At 36.8% G+C, this 19,333-nt stretch overlaps 1 protein-coding gene across 1 annotated transcript in view; it reads left to right on the top strand.

Moving 5' to 3' along the window:
- SCAF8 (SR-related CTD associated factor 8) overlaps nucleotides 1-17,526 on the top strand; it is a gene marked incomplete at its 5' end in the record, with an annotated part of 100,713 nt that extends 83,187 nt beyond the window's left edge. Inside the window, 8 exon segments of the mRNA XM_014585860.1 lie at nucleotides 2,086-2,186; nucleotides 2,644-2,757; nucleotides 3,735-3,891; nucleotides 5,748-5,881; nucleotides 8,374-8,518; nucleotides 11,147-11,215; nucleotides 14,093-14,311; nucleotides 15,403-17,526. Of these exon segments, the coding sequence (XP_014441346.1) occupies nucleotides 2,086-2,186; nucleotides 2,644-2,757; nucleotides 3,735-3,891; nucleotides 5,748-5,881; nucleotides 8,374-8,518; nucleotides 11,147-11,215; nucleotides 14,093-14,311; nucleotides 15,403-16,862 (2,399 nt within the window).
- Between the last annotated feature and the right edge of the window lie 1,807 nt (nucleotides 17,527-19,333).

Here is a 19,333-nt window from a genome sequence, read left to right as displayed (position 1 = left end):
TGAGAGGTGGTTTGGTAAATGAGAAAACTTATCCTTGTTTTAAGAGATGATTTTTTTTTTTTTTTTTTTAATGAAAGTTAGAAAATAGGACTTGAATAATGATATAGAAAGCAGACCAGGCTAGTATCTGTAGCGTGGGCACAGTGATGTCTGTCCATAGTTTCCTACCCAGTTATGTACACCGGTTATAAGAGTGATTATTATATGAAGCACATACTTTGCTGTATTTTTCACAACATATCATACATTTATGAGTTAGTATTAGAGGAGAAATTCCTATTTGCATAAACATTAAAACCTTTTATATGTTACTATTATATGTGATTAGGACAAATTTAGTCTTGTGTTTGTTTTAGGATCAGGCTAGGGCAAGGGTTCACTTGGTAGATATGTTAAGTACAGGAAAATAAGTCACAATTAGTGCCAGATTCTGACCCAGGGGATCCTTAGAGGGTTATGACTTCTAGGGTGAACTAACACAGGTAGACAAAAGAATACATAAAATGGAGTAAATTGTCATTCTTTGCCAAAGTGTTAAACATTGGCCATGCTATTTAATTTCTGCAGGTCTCCAGGTAAATTTCATCTGCCAGGGCGATAGATAAATAATTGGTATAACTTATACTGTTGCAGCATCCTGGATACCCAGTCCTTGAACCAAAGGCAACAGCCATCTTCTACAAAGTGTTGCCAATCTTAAAAAGGCACTTGATATTTTTCCAGGATCTTAACTAGTATTGAGAGCTAGTGTTTATTATATTGATAATGCTGCATTTGTCCCTCAGGGTGAGGGACTCAATTTAACATTTTAGCACAGGCAGTTAAAGATTTAACTTCAAAGATCTAGTTACAGAATCTCTGTTATGGCTCCTTTCAGGACTACTGTTAGAACATCCAAAATCCTCAGTTTATCTGCCAGCATTAGGGTAGGGCTTTTACATGATGCCTCTTTTTATTTATTATGTATTTTTTAATTTTTACGAGAGATTTTTGCTATAGAGCATGTTAACTCTCTGGATAGACAGAGAAACAGAAAGTGGCAAATCACCCCCTAGGAGGGATGGCCACTCCACAGTGTAGAGTGGCCATCCCTTTCTCCTTCATTCCCCTTCATTCTCCTCTCGGGATCTTGGGCATGCATGCACAGATGCCTGGTGTGAGTTTTTTAAGCCACCAGCTCCAGGACTCCAATCATGGGCGACTGCTTGGGAGTACATGGACGTAACCATTTTGCCATCTGTTGGCCCCACATGAAGCCTCTTTATTTAAATTTTCTCACCTAATGTACCATGGTTTTCTGTCACTCTTTATGTAATTAATGACCATGGAATTTATTTTCTATTGCTGTTTTATTTTATGAGTAAAACGTGGTAAAAAAGGAAATTCAGGAAGCATATAGCAAATTCAGTGACAATTACTTCTCCCATTGTTTACCTTTACTACTCTCCTTACCCAGAAGCAGTATCAGTTTTCTGTCATCATTCTTAACCTATTTTAAAGACAGATGATGATGCTTCCCTACTGTTGTATTTTAGCAGGTCTTAGGTTCAACGTCAAGTCATTCATGATACCAAATTAAGATTTTCTAATTTAGCTTTTCCTCTTTGTATTTCCATGTAAAGTAGTATTTCCTTAAGGATGAGATCCTGTTTTCAGATTTATCTGTAGTTTAGGGAGAAATACCCACTTCATTATTCCAGCACAGAAAGACACTTCAAAGTACACAGATGGGATTGCAGCGGATAGGGGCTCAGAAACTATTAAGCATTAAAATCACCTAGAAAAACATAAAACTTCCCAATTCCAGACTGTCCTGCACCATACCACTCATTGTCTCTCAGAGAGGAGCCCAGGCTTCTATGTTGGACAGGTGCAGCCAAGTTTGAGAATGTAGGTGGTATACAAGGAGTAGATGTGGATGGATGCCTGGGATTTTAGTTGATTTTAAAATATAAGTGTTTGTTAACAGGTATCTTAAATATACTATCTTAAATTTAATACATATTGTTGTTATTACTGCTGTTTTCTTTCAACTGCTTGAAAAAAGTGACTTTATGATTTAAGTCTTATCTTATGTCTTGACAGTATGTAGTACCACTCTTTGGGTTGGTCAGGTGGACAAGAAGGCAACTCAGCAAGATTTAACCAACCTGTTTGAAGAGTTTGGACAGATTGAATCTATTAATGTAAGTGTCCGTTTCAAATAATACTTTAAGGTTAGAGGAAAAAAGAGTATTTTCAGTCATACAGAGAATCACTTGTGGCCATCCTTGCACAGTTAAGTGTAGTGCATAACTGGAAATCACATGGCAAACCACTGTGAGAATACTGGAATCCATACCAGCGACATAGCCATTCCGCCATCTGCTGGTCCCTGCATTTTTATGCTTTTTAAACTGAGTAATTATACAGAATTGTGTTGACAGACAGACAGCTGAAGGAAAAAAGGGAAAAACAGTTTAGTAATTTATCAGAAGTGAATGGGAGTATTAGTCAGTAGTCAGTATTCTATTTTGTTCAAACCATAAAACACCCAGAATGAATTCCCATCCTCATGTTGTTAATTAATTAATTAATTGATTTATTGTCATAATCTTGTTTATATTACATTGAATTTTTTATTATTTTTTTTTTATAACATAGATGATTCCTCCCAGGGGCTGTGCTTATGTCTGTATGGTTCATCGACAAGATGCATTTCGGGCTCTTCAGAAACTTAGTTCTGGATCATATAAAATTGGATCGAAGGTCATTAAGGTGAGATTTTTATAGATGGGTAGGTGGGATTGCAGCCACATTTTAATATTTATTATGTTAAAGTCTATACGTTTTTCATAGGAAAGGCTCGCATGCTTTTGTTTTTTGGGGTTATTAAAAATTTCCTTGTACTGTATTCACGTTTGTTTTTGTTTGTTTTTAATGTTTTGGGGAAGCCTCAGAAACTTATTTCGGTGTTGTTGCGTTATAGAATTAGATACAGGTTATTACAAGTCCATTTACCAAAATTTTAGTCAAATGGTTCTTGAAATCATACATGCACAGTTCTGAGTCAACCAGGACTCTGTTACTTCTTCCTCCTAATTCTTGCAGATTATACCCCTTAGTTATGTTATCAATTTCTCTTCCTTAAAGTATCTTTTGTTATCCAAACCAGGCCTATGTACTTATTTCCCTCTTAGTGTGGTTAAACTGAGAATTTATTTAATATTTTCCTGTTACATCCTGTGATTAAGTCACAATTTTATTTCTATTTGGTGGTAATTTATTCCATCAGTTCTGCAATTGATAAAGTAACTACTTTCAAGGAACTTAATGTATGCCCATCTATTGTCATTTCATGGCAAAGATTTCTCTGTGCAAACCAAACTATCACTGATCTGTTTCCTGGAGTATAAGAGTTTGTCTAATTTATAATAGCCTAATTACCACTGATGTAGATTGACATTTTTATGGTGAAAAGTAGGTTTGGATCGTCTCTGGAAATATGTTTAGAGTTACCAGAAGTGGCAATAAATCCCATATTGCATACACTGTCTCTGTCTATGCAGGTTTTATTTTCCAAACAAACAAAATATATGGAAAAATATTTCTTGACTACTATTAATCTTTCAACTCTGCTCATTCAGGTGTTTTCTAAAACTAACTTGATTTGTGTCTACATTGTTTAAAAATAAGTTTGCAGATTTTACAATATACATATGAGTTTTTTCTTTCCTTCTCCTTATTCTTGATAGATTGCTTGGGCTTTAAACAAAGGTGTTAAAACAGAATATAAGCAATTCTGGGATGTGGATCTTGGAGTTACATATATACCATGGGAAAAAGTGAAAGTGGATGACTTGGAAGGTTTTGCAGAAGGAGGCATGATTGATCAGGAAACTGTAAATACTGGTAAGAACCTCTTGTTCAGTAGAAGTTAGAAGTTTATCATTACAAATGAGTTTTGGGTGATAGGGTGAACTTTGTTTATTCTATTTCTTGGATTCAGCTCCCAAAAAAGAGGAAATAAAGGAAGAAAAAGGAAACATTACAGTGTCCAGTGTATATGCTTAACAAGTCGTGTTTCATACATGTCAAAGTATAGTTTGAAATGTATAGATTAGGAGTCTATAAATACAGCATTTTTCATGTATGTCATGGCTTTTTATGTATTTAAGACAGTTATGTATATATAGGCTTTTTAAACAAAGTATTTCTAATTCCTTGAGATTAAATGAGACTTGGAGGTTTGGGAAGCTTCTTTGAAAAACTCCCCAAATTACTTTGAGTTTTCTTGCTGAGCAAAGCAGGAGTAGAATCTTAAGTTTAGGGAATGCTGTTTCAGGGTAATGCATTGTGAGAGAGTACCTCTAGAGTGCCTTCTAAAATACCTATAAACACATGATGATCAGCGTGTTCTTTCTAAATATTTGTCTTTTTATTTTTAAATAACAATTCCAGTTATAAGTTCACAAAATGATTAGCATTTATAACCAACGATAAATATTAATATTTGGAAAAGAACTGAAATAACAACATATGCCTTATTTTTTTCACCTTTTAGGTCTTTCATCAAAATTTTTTAGAATATTTTAACTTTCAGGCCAGTGCATCAGTTTTCAAACTTTTTTGTTTCCAATTATTTTCTTCCTGTCAGTTCTTCTGTTCCTCCAGTGTCTATGTGTCCAGGACATTCATTTATTCAATACATATTTTAGTTTCTACAGTGTGTCAGGCCAAATTTTAGGAACTGGAGTTATAGCAGTGAGATAGTCAAAAATCCTTCATTTCATGGAGCAGAACAGAGAGTTAACAATCGACAATCCATTGACCAAGTCTTGCAGATAACCTGTTGCTGTGGATAAAGTTTTATCAAAATTAGCCATGCGCACTTGGTTACTTATGACTTTGTGTGTGTGTGCGTGCGTGTGTGTGTGTGTGTGTAATAGAGAGAGTATAGCCCACAAAAACTGAAATATTTACTATAGAAAATGACAATCCAGGTTCTATTGGAAAGAAGCAGATAATAAAACAGATAAACTACGTAGTATTTTGTCATCAATAAGTTCTAAGAAGGCAAAACAGAGAAAGGAGCTGGACACTGTGGGTGTGATGTATTGCAGTTTTCATGGGTCAAGAAGGTCTAATGGAGAGTGGTATTTGGAACAGTGAAACATACAGGCACCTGGTCAAAGAGCATTCCATACAGAGAGAACTTCAGTGCAAAGTCTGTGTTCTAAATAAGGAGACCAGTGTAGCTGGAGCACAGAGAGGCAGGCAGAAGTGTACAAAGGGGCAAAGTCATCTAAGTCTGACTAGTGTTCTCAGATCTTTATTCTGAATGAGATGGAGATCCCTTGTAGGAATTATTGGAGCATCTTCATTCTGTTTTCGCTTAGATGTATTTTCAGGAGGACTTTGTATTGGGTTAATACTTCCATTGTTGGTCTGTCTTTGCTGTTCTTTATAATAAAATACAGAATAGGTTGGTTCCTCTTTTATCATGGTTTCTGTGATTGTATCATATCCTTTCTAGGTGTTTTTGGGTTAAATATTTTAGTGTCTTTATTTGTGCCTGATGTGTCATGCTTTTCTGGACACCTTAATATCCTAATCAGATTTATCTGAGCAAAAATTTAGTTGACGATTTGCCTTAAAGCTGTGTCAAGATAAAGGTCTTACTAATAAATGAGAAATAAACATGTACATAGGAAAAAACAAAAGTTGCATCTGAGCAAAGGAAATGAATTTTAAATATTTCTGTTTAGAATGGGAAACGGTGAAAAGCTCAGAACCCGTTAAAGAAACGGTCCAGACAACTCAGAGTCCAACTCCAGTTGAAAAGGAGACAGTGGTCACTACCCAGGCTGAGGTTTTCCCTCCACCTGTTGCTATGTTACAGGTTAGTTCCAGGTTATTGGGTTTTTCGTTTTTGTTGTTGTTGTTGTTGTTGTTGTTGTTTTTTAATGTGTTCTACATTTCCATTTTTACTCATTTATAATTATTTTGAGGATGTTGCTCCCAATAGAATAAATATTTGTCAGTAGATTGTGCAAAAGTTTTCTTAATATATTTTTTTTAATTTTTTTTTTTTGAAAAAGCTTTGTTACTGCTGTGAAATCATTGTGCTAAATACATTAAATTTAAAGTAAAGGTAATGTGGAAATACTGCTTCTGAGAACTTGCATAATTGTTTTCTTTAGATTCTTGTTTTTATAGAGAAGTCATTTTGGAGAATAATACATTATTTTAATAAGTTTACTTGGACATTTTTTTTTGAAAGGCGGGTATTTTTAAATGTCTTTTTATACTTAAATGTTTACTGATTGAACAAATTCTTATTGAGTGCTGATTATGAGATCAAATAAGAAGGAAAAGGTGGTAGAAGGCCAACCAGGGGTACCTGGGTAGCTGCTTATAAATTTTAATAGAACAGTCAGGGTAGATGTAACCGAGAATGGGACATTCGTGCAACAACTTTAAAATGCTGAGGAAATTAACCTTGTAGATACCTGAGGATGCACATTTCAACCAGAGGTCATAATCAGTGCAAAGAACTTATGACAAGAAAGTGGGCTAAAGCCAGGGAGAAGCCAGTTGTTTGAAGATAAAGTTCTATCAAGACTTTAGTTTTCATTTTGAATGTCTTGAGGAGCCATTGGAGAATTTTGAGCAGAGGAGTGACTTGATCAGACTTCATAGTTTCAAAAGGATTTCTCTTGCTAGTATTTTGAGAATAGACTATAGTGAGCATTGATTAAAAATAGACCAATTGAAAGGCAATTGACGCAGTCCCAATGAGAGATATAGTGGTGGCTCACAATAGACTGCTACAGTAGAGGTAATGTTATGTGGTCAGATGTTATGTATATATATATTGTTTTTTGGAGAGGTTTTTGCTATAGGGCAGGCATGATTGCCAGAAAGAGAGAGAGAAAGCGAGAATCCCTTTTCCTCCATTCTCCTCTCGGGATCTTGGGCAGGCATGCACATGCGCCTGGAGTGAGTTTAAGCCACCGGGTCCAGGACTCAAACTATGGTCAACTACATGGGAGTCCAACAACATAGCTGTTAAGCCAACTGCTGGTCCCATATTATGTATATTTTTGAGGTACTGTCAGTGTGACTTCTGGCATGATTGGTTTTTAAGTTCTGAGAAAAAAGCAGGCAAGGTTTTTTTGGTCTGAGAAATTAGAAAGATGGAGTTACCATTATCTGAGAAAAGAGTAAGACTATGAGAAAAGTTCTTTTGGGAAGGACAGATGCAAATTAAGTTGTACATTTTAAGTACAAAGTCTCTTTTAGATACTTCACAAAATTAAGATATTGAATATAATTGATCTAATACCAGGAAAGAGGCAAGGCCTCGGTGGATATAAATATTTGGGACTTTTTGTACATAGGATAAGTAAAATAAATTTTTGCTGGAATTAGAAAATCAGTTTGTATGATATAGCCCGTGGCCTGGTAATTAAGGTGACTGGATCCCACATAGCTGACTGCATGGTTCAAGTCCTGGACTCAGCAGCTTGAAAAGCACACGGGGTGTGTGTGCTCAAAATTCTGCAAGGAAGGAGAAATGGAGCCATGATTGTGGTGTGACCATTCCTCACGAGGGGTGCTTTTTTTTTTTTTTTTTTTTTTTTTGGAGAGATTTTCATTGTAGGGCGCGTGCGCTCGCCAGACAGAGAGAGACATAGAGACAGAAAGCGAGAAATCACCCCTCAGGGGGGATGGTCACGCCGCAATCCCTTCTCCTCCATTCTCCTCTCGGGATCTTGGGCGGGCACGCACGCACACGCGCCCGGCATGAGTTTTAAGTCACTGGGTCCAGGACACGAACCGCGGTCGACTACGTGGGAGTCCAGCGACATAGCCATTACGCTAACTGCTGGTTCCCGATTGGTGCTTTTTTTGTGCTCGCTCTCTCTTTTGCCTTGGCAAGAGCATGCACTCAGTGACAAATTTTTTTTTTTAAAACAGGAACCCCCCCAAAAAATTGTGAGAAATTGGAGCTTTTTTAAAGCTGTTAATGACATGCTTCCTAAAGATGGTTAGGTGCATAGCTTAGGTAGGTATCACTAAGCCTAATGGGAGGTGGCACTTTAAAATGGAGCATGCTATTCAGTATTCAGTTAAGTGACTATGGTTTTTAAAATTACATGAATGTAGGATAGGTTTCACAGTCTCCCAGTGAACTGTTTATTGAAATATATTGCCTTGCTTTTATTAAGTAGGTTCATTGACAAATTGACTGGAAGGAACAAAGATAAGCAATGTAACGGTATTCGCTAGCTTCTCAAAAAACGAGATAGAAATAATTTGCTTTTAGGTGTTTAAAGCTGCAGTCATTGCATGTGAATATACTGAGTGCCTTTTTTCTATCTGTGAAAGATCCCAGTGGCGCCAGCTGTGCCCACAGTTAGTTTAGTTCCACCAGCATTTCCTGTGTCAATGCCGGTTCCTCCTCCTGGATTCAGTCCAATCCCTCCACCTCCTTTTCTACGAGCAAGCTTTAACCCTTCACAACCACCTCCTGGTAAGGAATTTTCATCCTGTTATTTGAGCCCTATTTAGAATACCATTAAAGTTGTTCTTTCTCCAGGTTTTTTAAACGTTGTAGAGCAGTGATTCTCAGACCTTGGCACACATCAGAATTGCCTACAGGGCTGTTCGAGCACATATCGCTGGACCCAGGCTCTAGAGTTCTAGTTCCATTAGGCCTATGGTGGGGTTTTCATTCTAACATATTCCTAAGATACAGATTTCTGGGAGAACCACTGGCAGAGAAAAGAAAAGGAATTCCTTTACAGTCATTGGAAATGATTATTTTTAAAATAATGTGAAATTTATGTTGACTTTGTTCTCTATAATTGCTACCTTTTCTTCAGAAAATTTGTGTTAAATGATATAGATTGTCCTAAAAATCATCACGTTCCATTTGGACATGAGAAATTTTAAAAATATGTTTAAATGGTAATTGAGAATATGTTTTTTTTTTAGAATTATTTTTTATTTTACTTTATTTATTTTAATTTGACCAGAGAGAGAGAGAGAGAGAGACAGAGAGGGAGGGGGGAGAAAGCAAGCCTCCAGGCCCAGTACTCGAACCGTGGTTGGCCATGTGGGAGTCCAGCGCCCTCAACCACCACGCCACCTGCTGGCCCCTACTTTTTTTTAATCTTTTAAGTTGTTGATAAAAGTTTCTTGAATCAGCATTTCAGAAATAAAAACTACATATTATTTTAAATGACTTTTTTTATATCTTAAATATGTTTAGCTGCTTATAGTTTGAGATAAGAGCTTTTAGTGTTAAATCATGGGAAGTTAAAAGAATGAGAGGGAGGCCCAGACACAGATGTGCTGTTAAGAGCTGTGCTAAGACAGCTTGGACCACATGGGAGACCCAGGTTCAATTTCCTATCCAACCTAAAGGCTGGGTGTGGCAATGTGTGCCTGTATTCTCAAATGGGAGGCTGAGGCAGGAGGATTGGGACAGAATGAGAGACCTTGTCTTTAAACACACACACACACACACACACACACACACACACAGAGTGAGGGAAAGATACAAGGGATCAAATGATATAGATGTTGTTTTTCAAAATTAAAGAAGAAATTTCTTTGGGAGCTGGCAGGTGAGTGGTGGTTGAGGGACTGAACTCCCACATGGCTGACCATGGTTTGAGTGCTGGACCTGGTGGCTTGCTTTCTTACTTTCTCACTTTCTCTCTCTCATGAAATTTAAAAATGACAGTAATGAATAAAACTACATAAATTATTATAAAAGTTTTCTTTGAACTTTATGAGTTATTTGCATATTAGAAGTACCTTGATGTCTTTACGTTCTTAGTCATTAGAGTTCCTAAAAACTATCAATAAGACTAAAAAGTAAATTTAATGTAATATATTATTGTAGATGAACAGATTTTAATAAAAAGTTATCTTTTATATTTTATATATTAAAAATGTATCTTAAGACATTTAAAATGATTATTTAAAAATCATACTACATGGACTATGAAGTCATTGTCTACCATTTATTGGCTGACAAATCACATCTTTATTCTTCCCTTATTTTTAGCCTCTGTTTCTAATTTAATTTAATGGAGGCTCTTTGTTTAGAAAATACAAAGGACCAGATTTATAATCTGATCTCTAAGATCATAAAAATGTCAATATTAAGATGACTTATTCCAGCTCAAAGCATACTACATTTTCTAAGGCTAATGAAAATTTTTATATAGTGGATAAATACTGAGTATATCAAATAAATAAAATGGCATGTTTGATAGATGATATCATTACATATTAATAACAGTAGCTTAAAATATGTTTAGCTGTACTCCGTAGTCACAGTTCTAAAATGTAAACAGGTTATCTTGCTTATATTAATCTTGATTTTACAATATCATAGAGTATGCCACAAGACCTAAATGAGTGAAAAAGCAGAATTAGGATTCTCTGCTTTATGTAGCTTACTAGGGATCAAAGAAGGTAGTTTATATAAAAATTACTTTTTTTTTTTTAAAGAAAAAAAAGGGCATGTGTGCTCACCAGAGAGACAGAAAAGTGAGAAATCACCCCTCCCCCCCAGGGGAGATGGCCACGCTGCAATCCCTTCTCTTCCAAAATCCTCTTGGGATTTTGGGGATGTAGGCACATGCGCCCAGCCTGAGTTTTAAGCTGCTAGGTCCGTGACTCAAACCGCAGTTGACTACGTGGCAGTCCATTGACATAACCATTATGCCATCTGTTAGTCCCCAAAATCACTTTTAAAATAGAAAATACAGGGAACCAGCAGTTAGCATAGTGGCTATGTTGCTGGACTCCCATGTAGTCGACCGTGGTTTGCATCCCAGACCCAGTGGCTTAAAACCCACGCGTGTGCGTGCGTGCCCAAGATCCCGAGAGGAGAATGGAGGAGAAGGGAATGTGGCGTGACCATCCCTCCTGGGGGGTGATTTCTCACTTTCTCTCTCTCTGTGTCTAGCGAGTGCTCGCACCCCATAGCGAAAAACCTCTCAAAAAAATAGAAAATACACAAGTATGAGGTCATAGTAAAGACTTTGAGAATGTTGAATTTCATTTATAGCTAATGAAATATTTTATTGGAAACAAATAATTTTTCTTCTGTCTTATTTATGTTTTTTTCTTTCCCATGTAGGTTTCATGCCACCTCCAGTTCCCCCACCTGTTGTACCACCCCCCACAATTCCACCAGTAGTACCAACATGTGAGTTTTATTCTTTTAGAATTGTCTTTGTTCACGGTGGTGTCAGTGTATTGGTTCTCATTCTTGTGAATTACTTTCATTATGAAAAATTTTAGACAAATGCATTTTTTAGATGACCAAAAACATTAAGTGTTGGGTCAGCAGGTGATGTGGTGATTAAGGCACTAAATCCCATATGGCCAACTGTGTGGTTGGAGTCCCGAACCCAGTGGCCTAAAAAGTACTCTGTGCATGCGTGTGTGTGTGTGTGTGTGTGTGTGTGTGTGTGTGTGTGTGCAGGCCCAAAATCTTGAGAGTGGAGGAGAAGATGTGGTGTGACCATCCCCCTTGGGGAGGAGGGCTAATTTCTCACTTTCCTTCTTTCTCTGTCTCTTTCTTCTATGGGCATATGTACTCATGGCAAAATATATAAAAAATAAAAATTACAGTATCCAGCCTAACTGTGGTGGCACAGAAAGTAGGGCATCACTGTGCTATCCTAGAGCCATTAGACTTGGCCCAGCTTCAGACCCTGGGTTGACCTGAACACACAGGGTATGATGGGCACATGCCTGTTCCTGACTGGCTAGGAGCCTGCAGGCGGGATGATGGCATAAGACCCTGTGAAGGGTACCTCTGTGTGTACGTGTGTGTGTGTCTGTCTCTGTGTCTCTTTCTGTCATCTATGTACTTGCTCTTCTCTCACCCTTAACTAAATAGACTTAAAATAAGGTGTCATATGATAGTTCTTATTTGTATTTGATTGATTGTCTCAAAAACTATAATTGGTTTTTGTCAGAATTCAGAGAAAGTCTTCCTGTCATATTTGTGGGATTTTTGTTTTGCTTTGTTGTCTAAATGTATTAATATAGTGCAGTCCTGCTCAAATCTTCTTTTCTTAATATTCTATGACTTCTTGAAGAAACAGTTCAGTTCTGTATACAAGATTTCCATATAATGGATTTGTGTTTTTGCTTTTTTGTAGTATTTAATTTCTCTGTTTCCTATAAAATGGAAGTTAACACCAAAAGCTTGCTTAGATTCTGGTTTATTTATTTATTTATTTTTTGCAAGACTATGTTAACATGTTAAGTGCTATAGATTTGCTCTTAATTACATCAGGAGCCATCATGGTTTTTTTCCCCCCTCTTCTTAAATAGGCTTTCTTTTTTAAAGGAGTTTTAGGTTCACAGCTAAATTGAGTGGAAGGTACAGAGATTTTCCATGTATATGACATCCACCATTAGAGTGGTACGTTACAGTTGATACATCATTATCACCCAGAGTTCATAGTTTACATGAAGGTTCCCTTGGTGTCTCGTTACACACTTAATGCTGTTAAAATGGAACAGAGCTCAGGTAGGTGGAACTTGGTCATTAAAACAGTTTCTCTTTCGGCCAGCAGGTGATGTGTTGGTTAAGGCACTGGATTCCCACATGGTCAACTATGGTTTGAGTCTTGGACCCCAGCGACTTGAAAATCAAGCTGGGCGATTGCGTGTGCATACTCAAAATCCTGAGAGAATAATGTAGGAGAAGGGATTGTGGTGTGGCCTTCCCCACTCCCACCCAGGGTGGGGGGAATTTCTGCTTTCCTTCTCTCTGGCAAGTCATATGCTCTGTGGCAACAACCTAAAGAAGCGTTTCCCTTTATGGGCTTTCCCCATAGCACAAGCAACCGGTAAAGGTGCTGAATACCACAGTCCTGGTACCTTTCAAATCCTAGCTCCAACTACTTGAGAAACTCTCCAAGTACATGTGCATGTGTGCTCCAAATCCCAACGGGATAGAGAAAAGGAGCAGAAGGGATTATGGCGTGACCATATCCCATTGGGGAGTGCTTTTTCTCTTTCACTGGTGTGCAAATGCACCCTCTGGCAATGAAAAAAAAAAAGTTTCCCTTCAGGTTTTTATGTGATAGTTTTCTCCATTGATCATTGTTGCTTGAGTCTACTTTTCATAAGTTGCAAAGTGGCGATCTTTCTAATTATGTAACTCCTTCCACATTTCTTAGGTAAAGTTTTTCTTTTTAATGAAGAAAATCTTTCTCTTATCAACTAATAGTACTTAATTATCTTGAAATATAATTCATAGAGAAACACCAACGTGCCAGGTGCTTTCTAAATTGCTTACAGAATCTTATTTAATTCTTATAATACTCGAAAATAATCACAGGTGGTTGTATCTTTATTTTATATCTCTGTCATGTGCCAGTGGGTTGTCCAGGTAATCTAAAATTAAATCTCAGGATGAAACATTTCCTAAAATCTCCAACTGTTTATATAACAGAGACATGACTTGGACCAAAAATGATCATTGTTTCAGAATTGTATATTTCTTTAGAACTGTGTTTTAACATATAAATGATATGTGTACACTTGGACTTTTCTACCTAGCTCCTTTTTTCTTTAAAGTGAAGGATTATAGCTTTGCATTTGCCATCCACTGTACCTATTCTCATTTGCTGAGTTTCTAACCTCATTTGGCAAAAGGAAGTGAATGTAAGGACCCTAGTACATTGCCACTTCAGTGAGACTGGCAGATTTTCATTTCCATACACACCTGTCTGCAGTAGTTGTTTCTGTATATTTAAATATTCATTAACTTGACATCCTTGGAAAATTACTAATTTTTGTACTACTAAAATGTACTTCATAAGTACTTGACCGTATTTTACTAAACATTAAAATATTTCTAAAATTTGTTGGCTTTTTTATTTTAAAAAATAAAGCTTTGTAGTGTCTTTATGCTGACTCGTCATATTGAGCATGAATTTTTTATATATAATGTGCTTTAGTATTACCGAGATGCCTTTCAGTGAAACATTCAAGCTGCCAGAAAACTTAAGCATGTGAGTTGGTAATAAATCTGAAACTTATCTTTCTCCTCTTTGAACAGCTTTAGTGCAGCCACCATTGTCCATGACCTCAGAAACTGTGAAAGATGTTGGATTTGGTAGCCTTGTTTTACCAGGTGGTTCTGTTGCCAGCAGTCTTGCTCCTTCTACTCTGCCAGCTGGAAATGTTTTTAATCCTCCAACTAAACAAACAGAGGCTGAAGAAAAAGTACCCCATCTTATAGACCACCAGATTTCTTCTGGTGAAAACACATGATCAGGTAAAAAAAAAAAAAAAAAAAAAAAAAAAACCCAAAACAAAACAAAACAAAAACAAAGCAAAACAACCCCCCCAAAAAAAAAACCTCTACAAATATATGTATAAGTATTATTTCTATCTATTTGAGTTTATTTGTGAGTGGCATGCATTTATTCCCAAATCACTGCATAAATATTGAAGTACTGTGTTTTTTTGGGGGGGGAGGGGGATGATCACCATGTCCTAAAAGTTGTATTAAAAGCAGTGGGTGGGCTGGCCCTGAATAGCAGCAGTTAAGTGCTGTGCCAAGGGAGCCAGATCCCACATGGCTGACCAGGTCTGAGTCTTGGGCTCTGTGTCTTATAAAACATCTTGGGCATTTACATGTGTGCCCAGGATCCTGATGGGTTGAAGAATGGAGGTAAACGAGATTGTGGCATGACCAGGTCCTCTGGGGAGTGCTTGCATGTGTGTGCATGCGTGTCCTTGTTTGTGTATGCACCCACCCCCGACAAAATAAAAATAATGACTATTCTATTCAGGATAATACAGATCTTTGTACTTTCCCATTAAGACCTCTACACTACCCCACACCCTTCCTAACTTGTTGGAATTGCATTAGTGTATCATTTTCACAAAATGAAATCCTACAAAATTTGTGTATTTACAGGAAGATAAACATGAGCATATGTTAGGTGTGAATCACTTTTATCAGGAACTCCTATCAAGTATTATTCAGCTAGAGTTCTAAGGAAAACAGCAAGTCTTATTTTTTATGCCCGTGTGGGTATAATAAAAATTATGATTTAGAAAGGCTTTTGCTTAAATGGAGAATTGGTCTAAAACCTGATGTATTTGTTTAACCTAACAGATTTCACATAAAAATTTTAGGTACCAGTCTCACATTTTGGTATTTAAGTTTTATTCTGCTTGGCATTAATAATGTGAACTTCAGTTTTTATTTAGTGTCCAGTGTATTTTGATTCTTGGGGACATAGTAACAATTGATTAAAACTCTTAAGTTAATTTGTAGACATTATAGCATTAACTATAAAGTTTCCTTTTCAGACAATAATGTTTTAATTTTGGTTATTTCTTGTCTTTCTCTTCTAGTGATTCCGAACGATATTTCAAGTAATGCTGCGATTCTAGGAGGACAGCTGCCAAATGTGACAAGCAATTCTGGGATTCTGGGAGTCCAAAGACCCAGTGTGTCGAGTAATTCTGAAATTCTTGGGGTCCGGCCATCTAATGTTTCCAGTAGTTCTGGAATTATTGGAGCCCAGCCACCTAATATTCTAAATAACTCTGGAATTTTGGGAATACAGCCACCAAGTGTGTCAAGTAGCTCTGCACTTTTGGGAGTGCTGCCTCCAAATATTCCTAGTAATTCTGGACTTGTAGGAGTACAGCCACCAAATGTCCCACCAAATGCTTCTGGACTATTGGGAACACAGCCACCTGGTGGACCTCAAAATTTACCCCCTTTAAATATCCCTAATCCAAGAATGCCTGCAATGCCAATGTTAGATATTCGTCCAGGACTAATACCACAGGCACCTGGACCAAGATTTCCTTTAATACAGCCTGGAATTCCACCCCAAAGGGGAATCCCTCCCCCATCGGTACTTGATGCAGCTCTTCATCCACCACCCCGTGGACCTTTTCCTCCAGGAGATATTTTTAGTCAACCAGAAAGACCTTTTTTGCCCCCCGGAAGACAAAGTGTAGACAATGTTACTAACCCAGATAAAAGGATACCACTTGGGAATGAAAACATTCAACAGGAAGGAGATAGAGATTACCGGTTTCCTCCCATAGAAACATTGGGGGAAGGCATTAGTAGACCTCCTCCAGTGGATGTTAGGGATGTGGTTGGGCGGCCGATAGATCCAAGAGAAGGTCCTGGAAGGCCTCCATTAGATGGTAGGGATCATTTTGGAAGACCACCTGTAGATATAAGAGAGAATCTCGTGAGGCCTGGTTTAGATCATCTTGGTCGAAGAGACCATTTTGGTTTTAATCCAGAGAAGCCCTGGGGGCATAGAGATTTTGATGAGAGAGAACATCGGGTTCTGCCTGTCTACGGTGGTCCAAAAGGCCTACATGAAGAAAGAGGTAGATTTCGTTCTGGAAACTATCGATTTGATCCTCGAAGTGGTCCTTGGAATAGAGGATTTGGACAAGAAGTTCACAGAGATTTTGATGACCGCAGAAGACCCTGGGACAGGCAAAGGGATAGGGATGACAGAGATTTGGATTTCTGCAGAGAAATGAATGGAAATCGTCTTGGACGAGATAGAATTCAAAACACTTGGGTTCCTCCCCCTCCTGCTCGGGTTTTTGATTATTTTGAAGGGGCCACTTCTCAACGAAAAGGTGATAATGTGCCTCAGGTTAATGGTGAGAATACGGAGAGACATGCTCAACCACCGCCTTTACCAGTACAGAATGATCCTGAACTTTATGAAAAACTGACATCTTCAAGTGAGATAAACAAGGAGAAGACTGACACAGTTGCTGATATAGAAAGTGAACCAGTGGTAGAAAGCACAGAAACTGAGGGGACATAATCATCACTCAGTAGGTAAAAGATACCTTTTGTAAAGTTGTCATCTCTCTGTAATAGATTAATGGCTGACTGGACCATAGTAGTTCACTTTTGTCTGCCAGAATTAAGTTAATCTGATGTTCATGTTCACCTTTCTCTTAAAATAATTGTACAACTGACTTGTATAGACATTGTTCTTAATATGAACATGGTAGGTAAACTTTTTTTTTTTTTTTTTAAATTTTTCTGACAGAATATAAACGTTGCCCAGATTCTTTTAACGTCAAGGAAATAACAGCTTGTCAGAGACTTCCTATGGAAGAAAGAATTTTTTAGATACTATCATTAGGTTGGATATGGTAATAGATATATTTCAACATAGCAAGTGGTGGTATATCTTATCCATATCTTTAGGCTGCTGCAGAATTTTAAGGTAATAGACAAAGCTGTGATATTTTATGCAAAGACTGGCTCTAGATATTTGAGGAGCACAATACAGAGATTTTAAGAAGTGATTTTGTAAAATCTACACTATGGTCTCTGTTTCTCCAAAGTAAGTGTTTGTGATTTGTTCCTCATACCACAGTGAGTAAAACGAAAATAGAAAACGACATAAATATTAAAGTACGTTTCAATGTTGGGTGAATTTTGTTTTTAGATGCCAATAAAACTTATTTGTTTGATAACAGTGTTCTAGGAATTGTATTTTTTTAACCTGCAAATTCTTAAAAACCTGGATCATTAGCAGCATGTGTGTAGTTGTTGCAAAAGCTTTTTTAAAAACTCTTATAACAGTGAAGAACTTTGTGGTGGAAAAAGCATGTACTTTGATATAAAAACCATGCAGTATGTATATCTGTATATTTTATTGTGTAAGTCATGTAGTTTTTTGCTTCTCTGTGTGTCTATCTTCATGCACATACAGAGAAAAATAGGGAGTTGGAAAACATTTAGATAATAAAACACTCTTTACAACCTGATAGATAATTGGAGAAATTTGGCTAATTAACATTGCTCATAATTTTAGCTCTTAGTCTTAATGAAGGTAAAATAAGGAGTATTAGAACAATATATTGGCAATTTGACAGTAGTTAAGCATGTAGCTGGATTTGACATGGGGTAAAATTTCACATAAATGCTTGCATTGCTTTGTTTCACACTATTTTTGCTATTCTGCATAGGTAGTCCTGGCACTAAAGCACTTAATAGTCGTGCGCCTCAAGTGAATTTCTTATTGCACAAAATGTATAGTGGTGTTGGTGGACTTAAAGACATTAATTTGTATACCAAGAAGTAAGTGTCCATCATGTTGCTTAGGCTCTGGGGTAATACTTTTCAGATTAGTCTTCAAGGTAAAATGAGTAGAGGAAAAATACGGGGTTGGTTTTCTATTGTTTTTACTTTTAATTTTTACTTATTTGCTTTGTGTTCTTTTTTTGGGTTTTATAGATATATGTATCTATAAACCCATTGGTGTTTTTTTAGTTTCTAGTGGAAAGTTTTCATTTGGTTTTATGAATACTCATTTCTGACAATTCATCATACGCTCTATTTATCTACAGTTTCTAATTCGTTTGTCAATACTTCATAAAAATGGTAGAGCACAGCAGCCATTTAAAGTTGGATTGGTGTTGCATATTTCTTAAGATCTAAAGTACTAAAGAGCTTTAGGGTTCCTGGTCAAAATTAAAGTCCTTCCATCTTAGAGGTTATGTCTAGAGATAGCACATTATTTTGTTATTTGGAAAAGTGGGTGAGAATTAGAAATGTTGAAATGGTGCTTATTTTCAAGGTAATTCAATAATTAGAGTTGGTTTCGGTTCTTTTTTCTTAGGGTAATAAGAAACTGTGACATTGATACAAGTTGTAATGCTAAGGAAAGGTTGACTTTGTCCTTAAGGATGCTGATCGAGAGTTCTCTCAAACTACTGAGAGTTCTCTCAAACTACTGTAGTTAAAATTACCATTATTAAAATTAAATGACATTTACTTGAATTAAGTAGCAAGAAAACATGAGACTTCGTAATTTTTGCTCCCACACTTTTTACTACTGTCGGGTCTTCATGTGCATACTTCAAAACAAAATATGTACTAGTTTTGTACTAGTTTCAAGATTTTATTGGTGAAAGTCACCCAATCAGTTGTCAATACTGTATCTAGAACCCATCTTGGAAATGTCTGATGATACTTTAAAATAGCTAAAAAGAAATTAATGGTGTGCTTGTTTTTACTTTGTCCTTTGTTGTCACATAGTGCTTCAGTGAAAGGAAATTATTCATCCGCATACTGAATTTCCAAACCTTGTCATTTGTATTCACCATTTTTTTAAATGATAGAAAAGTTAACTTTGATCAAAGTTTGGCATGAGACCCATCACATTTTTGATGACTTTCCTATCACTAGCATGATAGCCATTAGAAATGTGCAAGGAGGAACTCAACCACCTCAGTGCTGCAGGCAGTGACTACATTCCACCCAATTGCATACGGTAAT

This window comes from Tupaia chinensis, unplaced genomic scaffold (assembly GCF_000334495.1).
Source record: "Tupaia chinensis unplaced genomic scaffold, TupChi_1.0 Scaffold000014_1, whole genome shotgun sequence".
NCBI classification, from domain to species: domain Eukaryota; kingdom Metazoa; phylum Chordata; class Mammalia; order Scandentia; family Tupaiidae; genus Tupaia; species Tupaia belangeri.
Note: the sequence above shows the minus strand (reverse complement) of the source record. Positions and strands in the feature narration are given on the sequence as shown.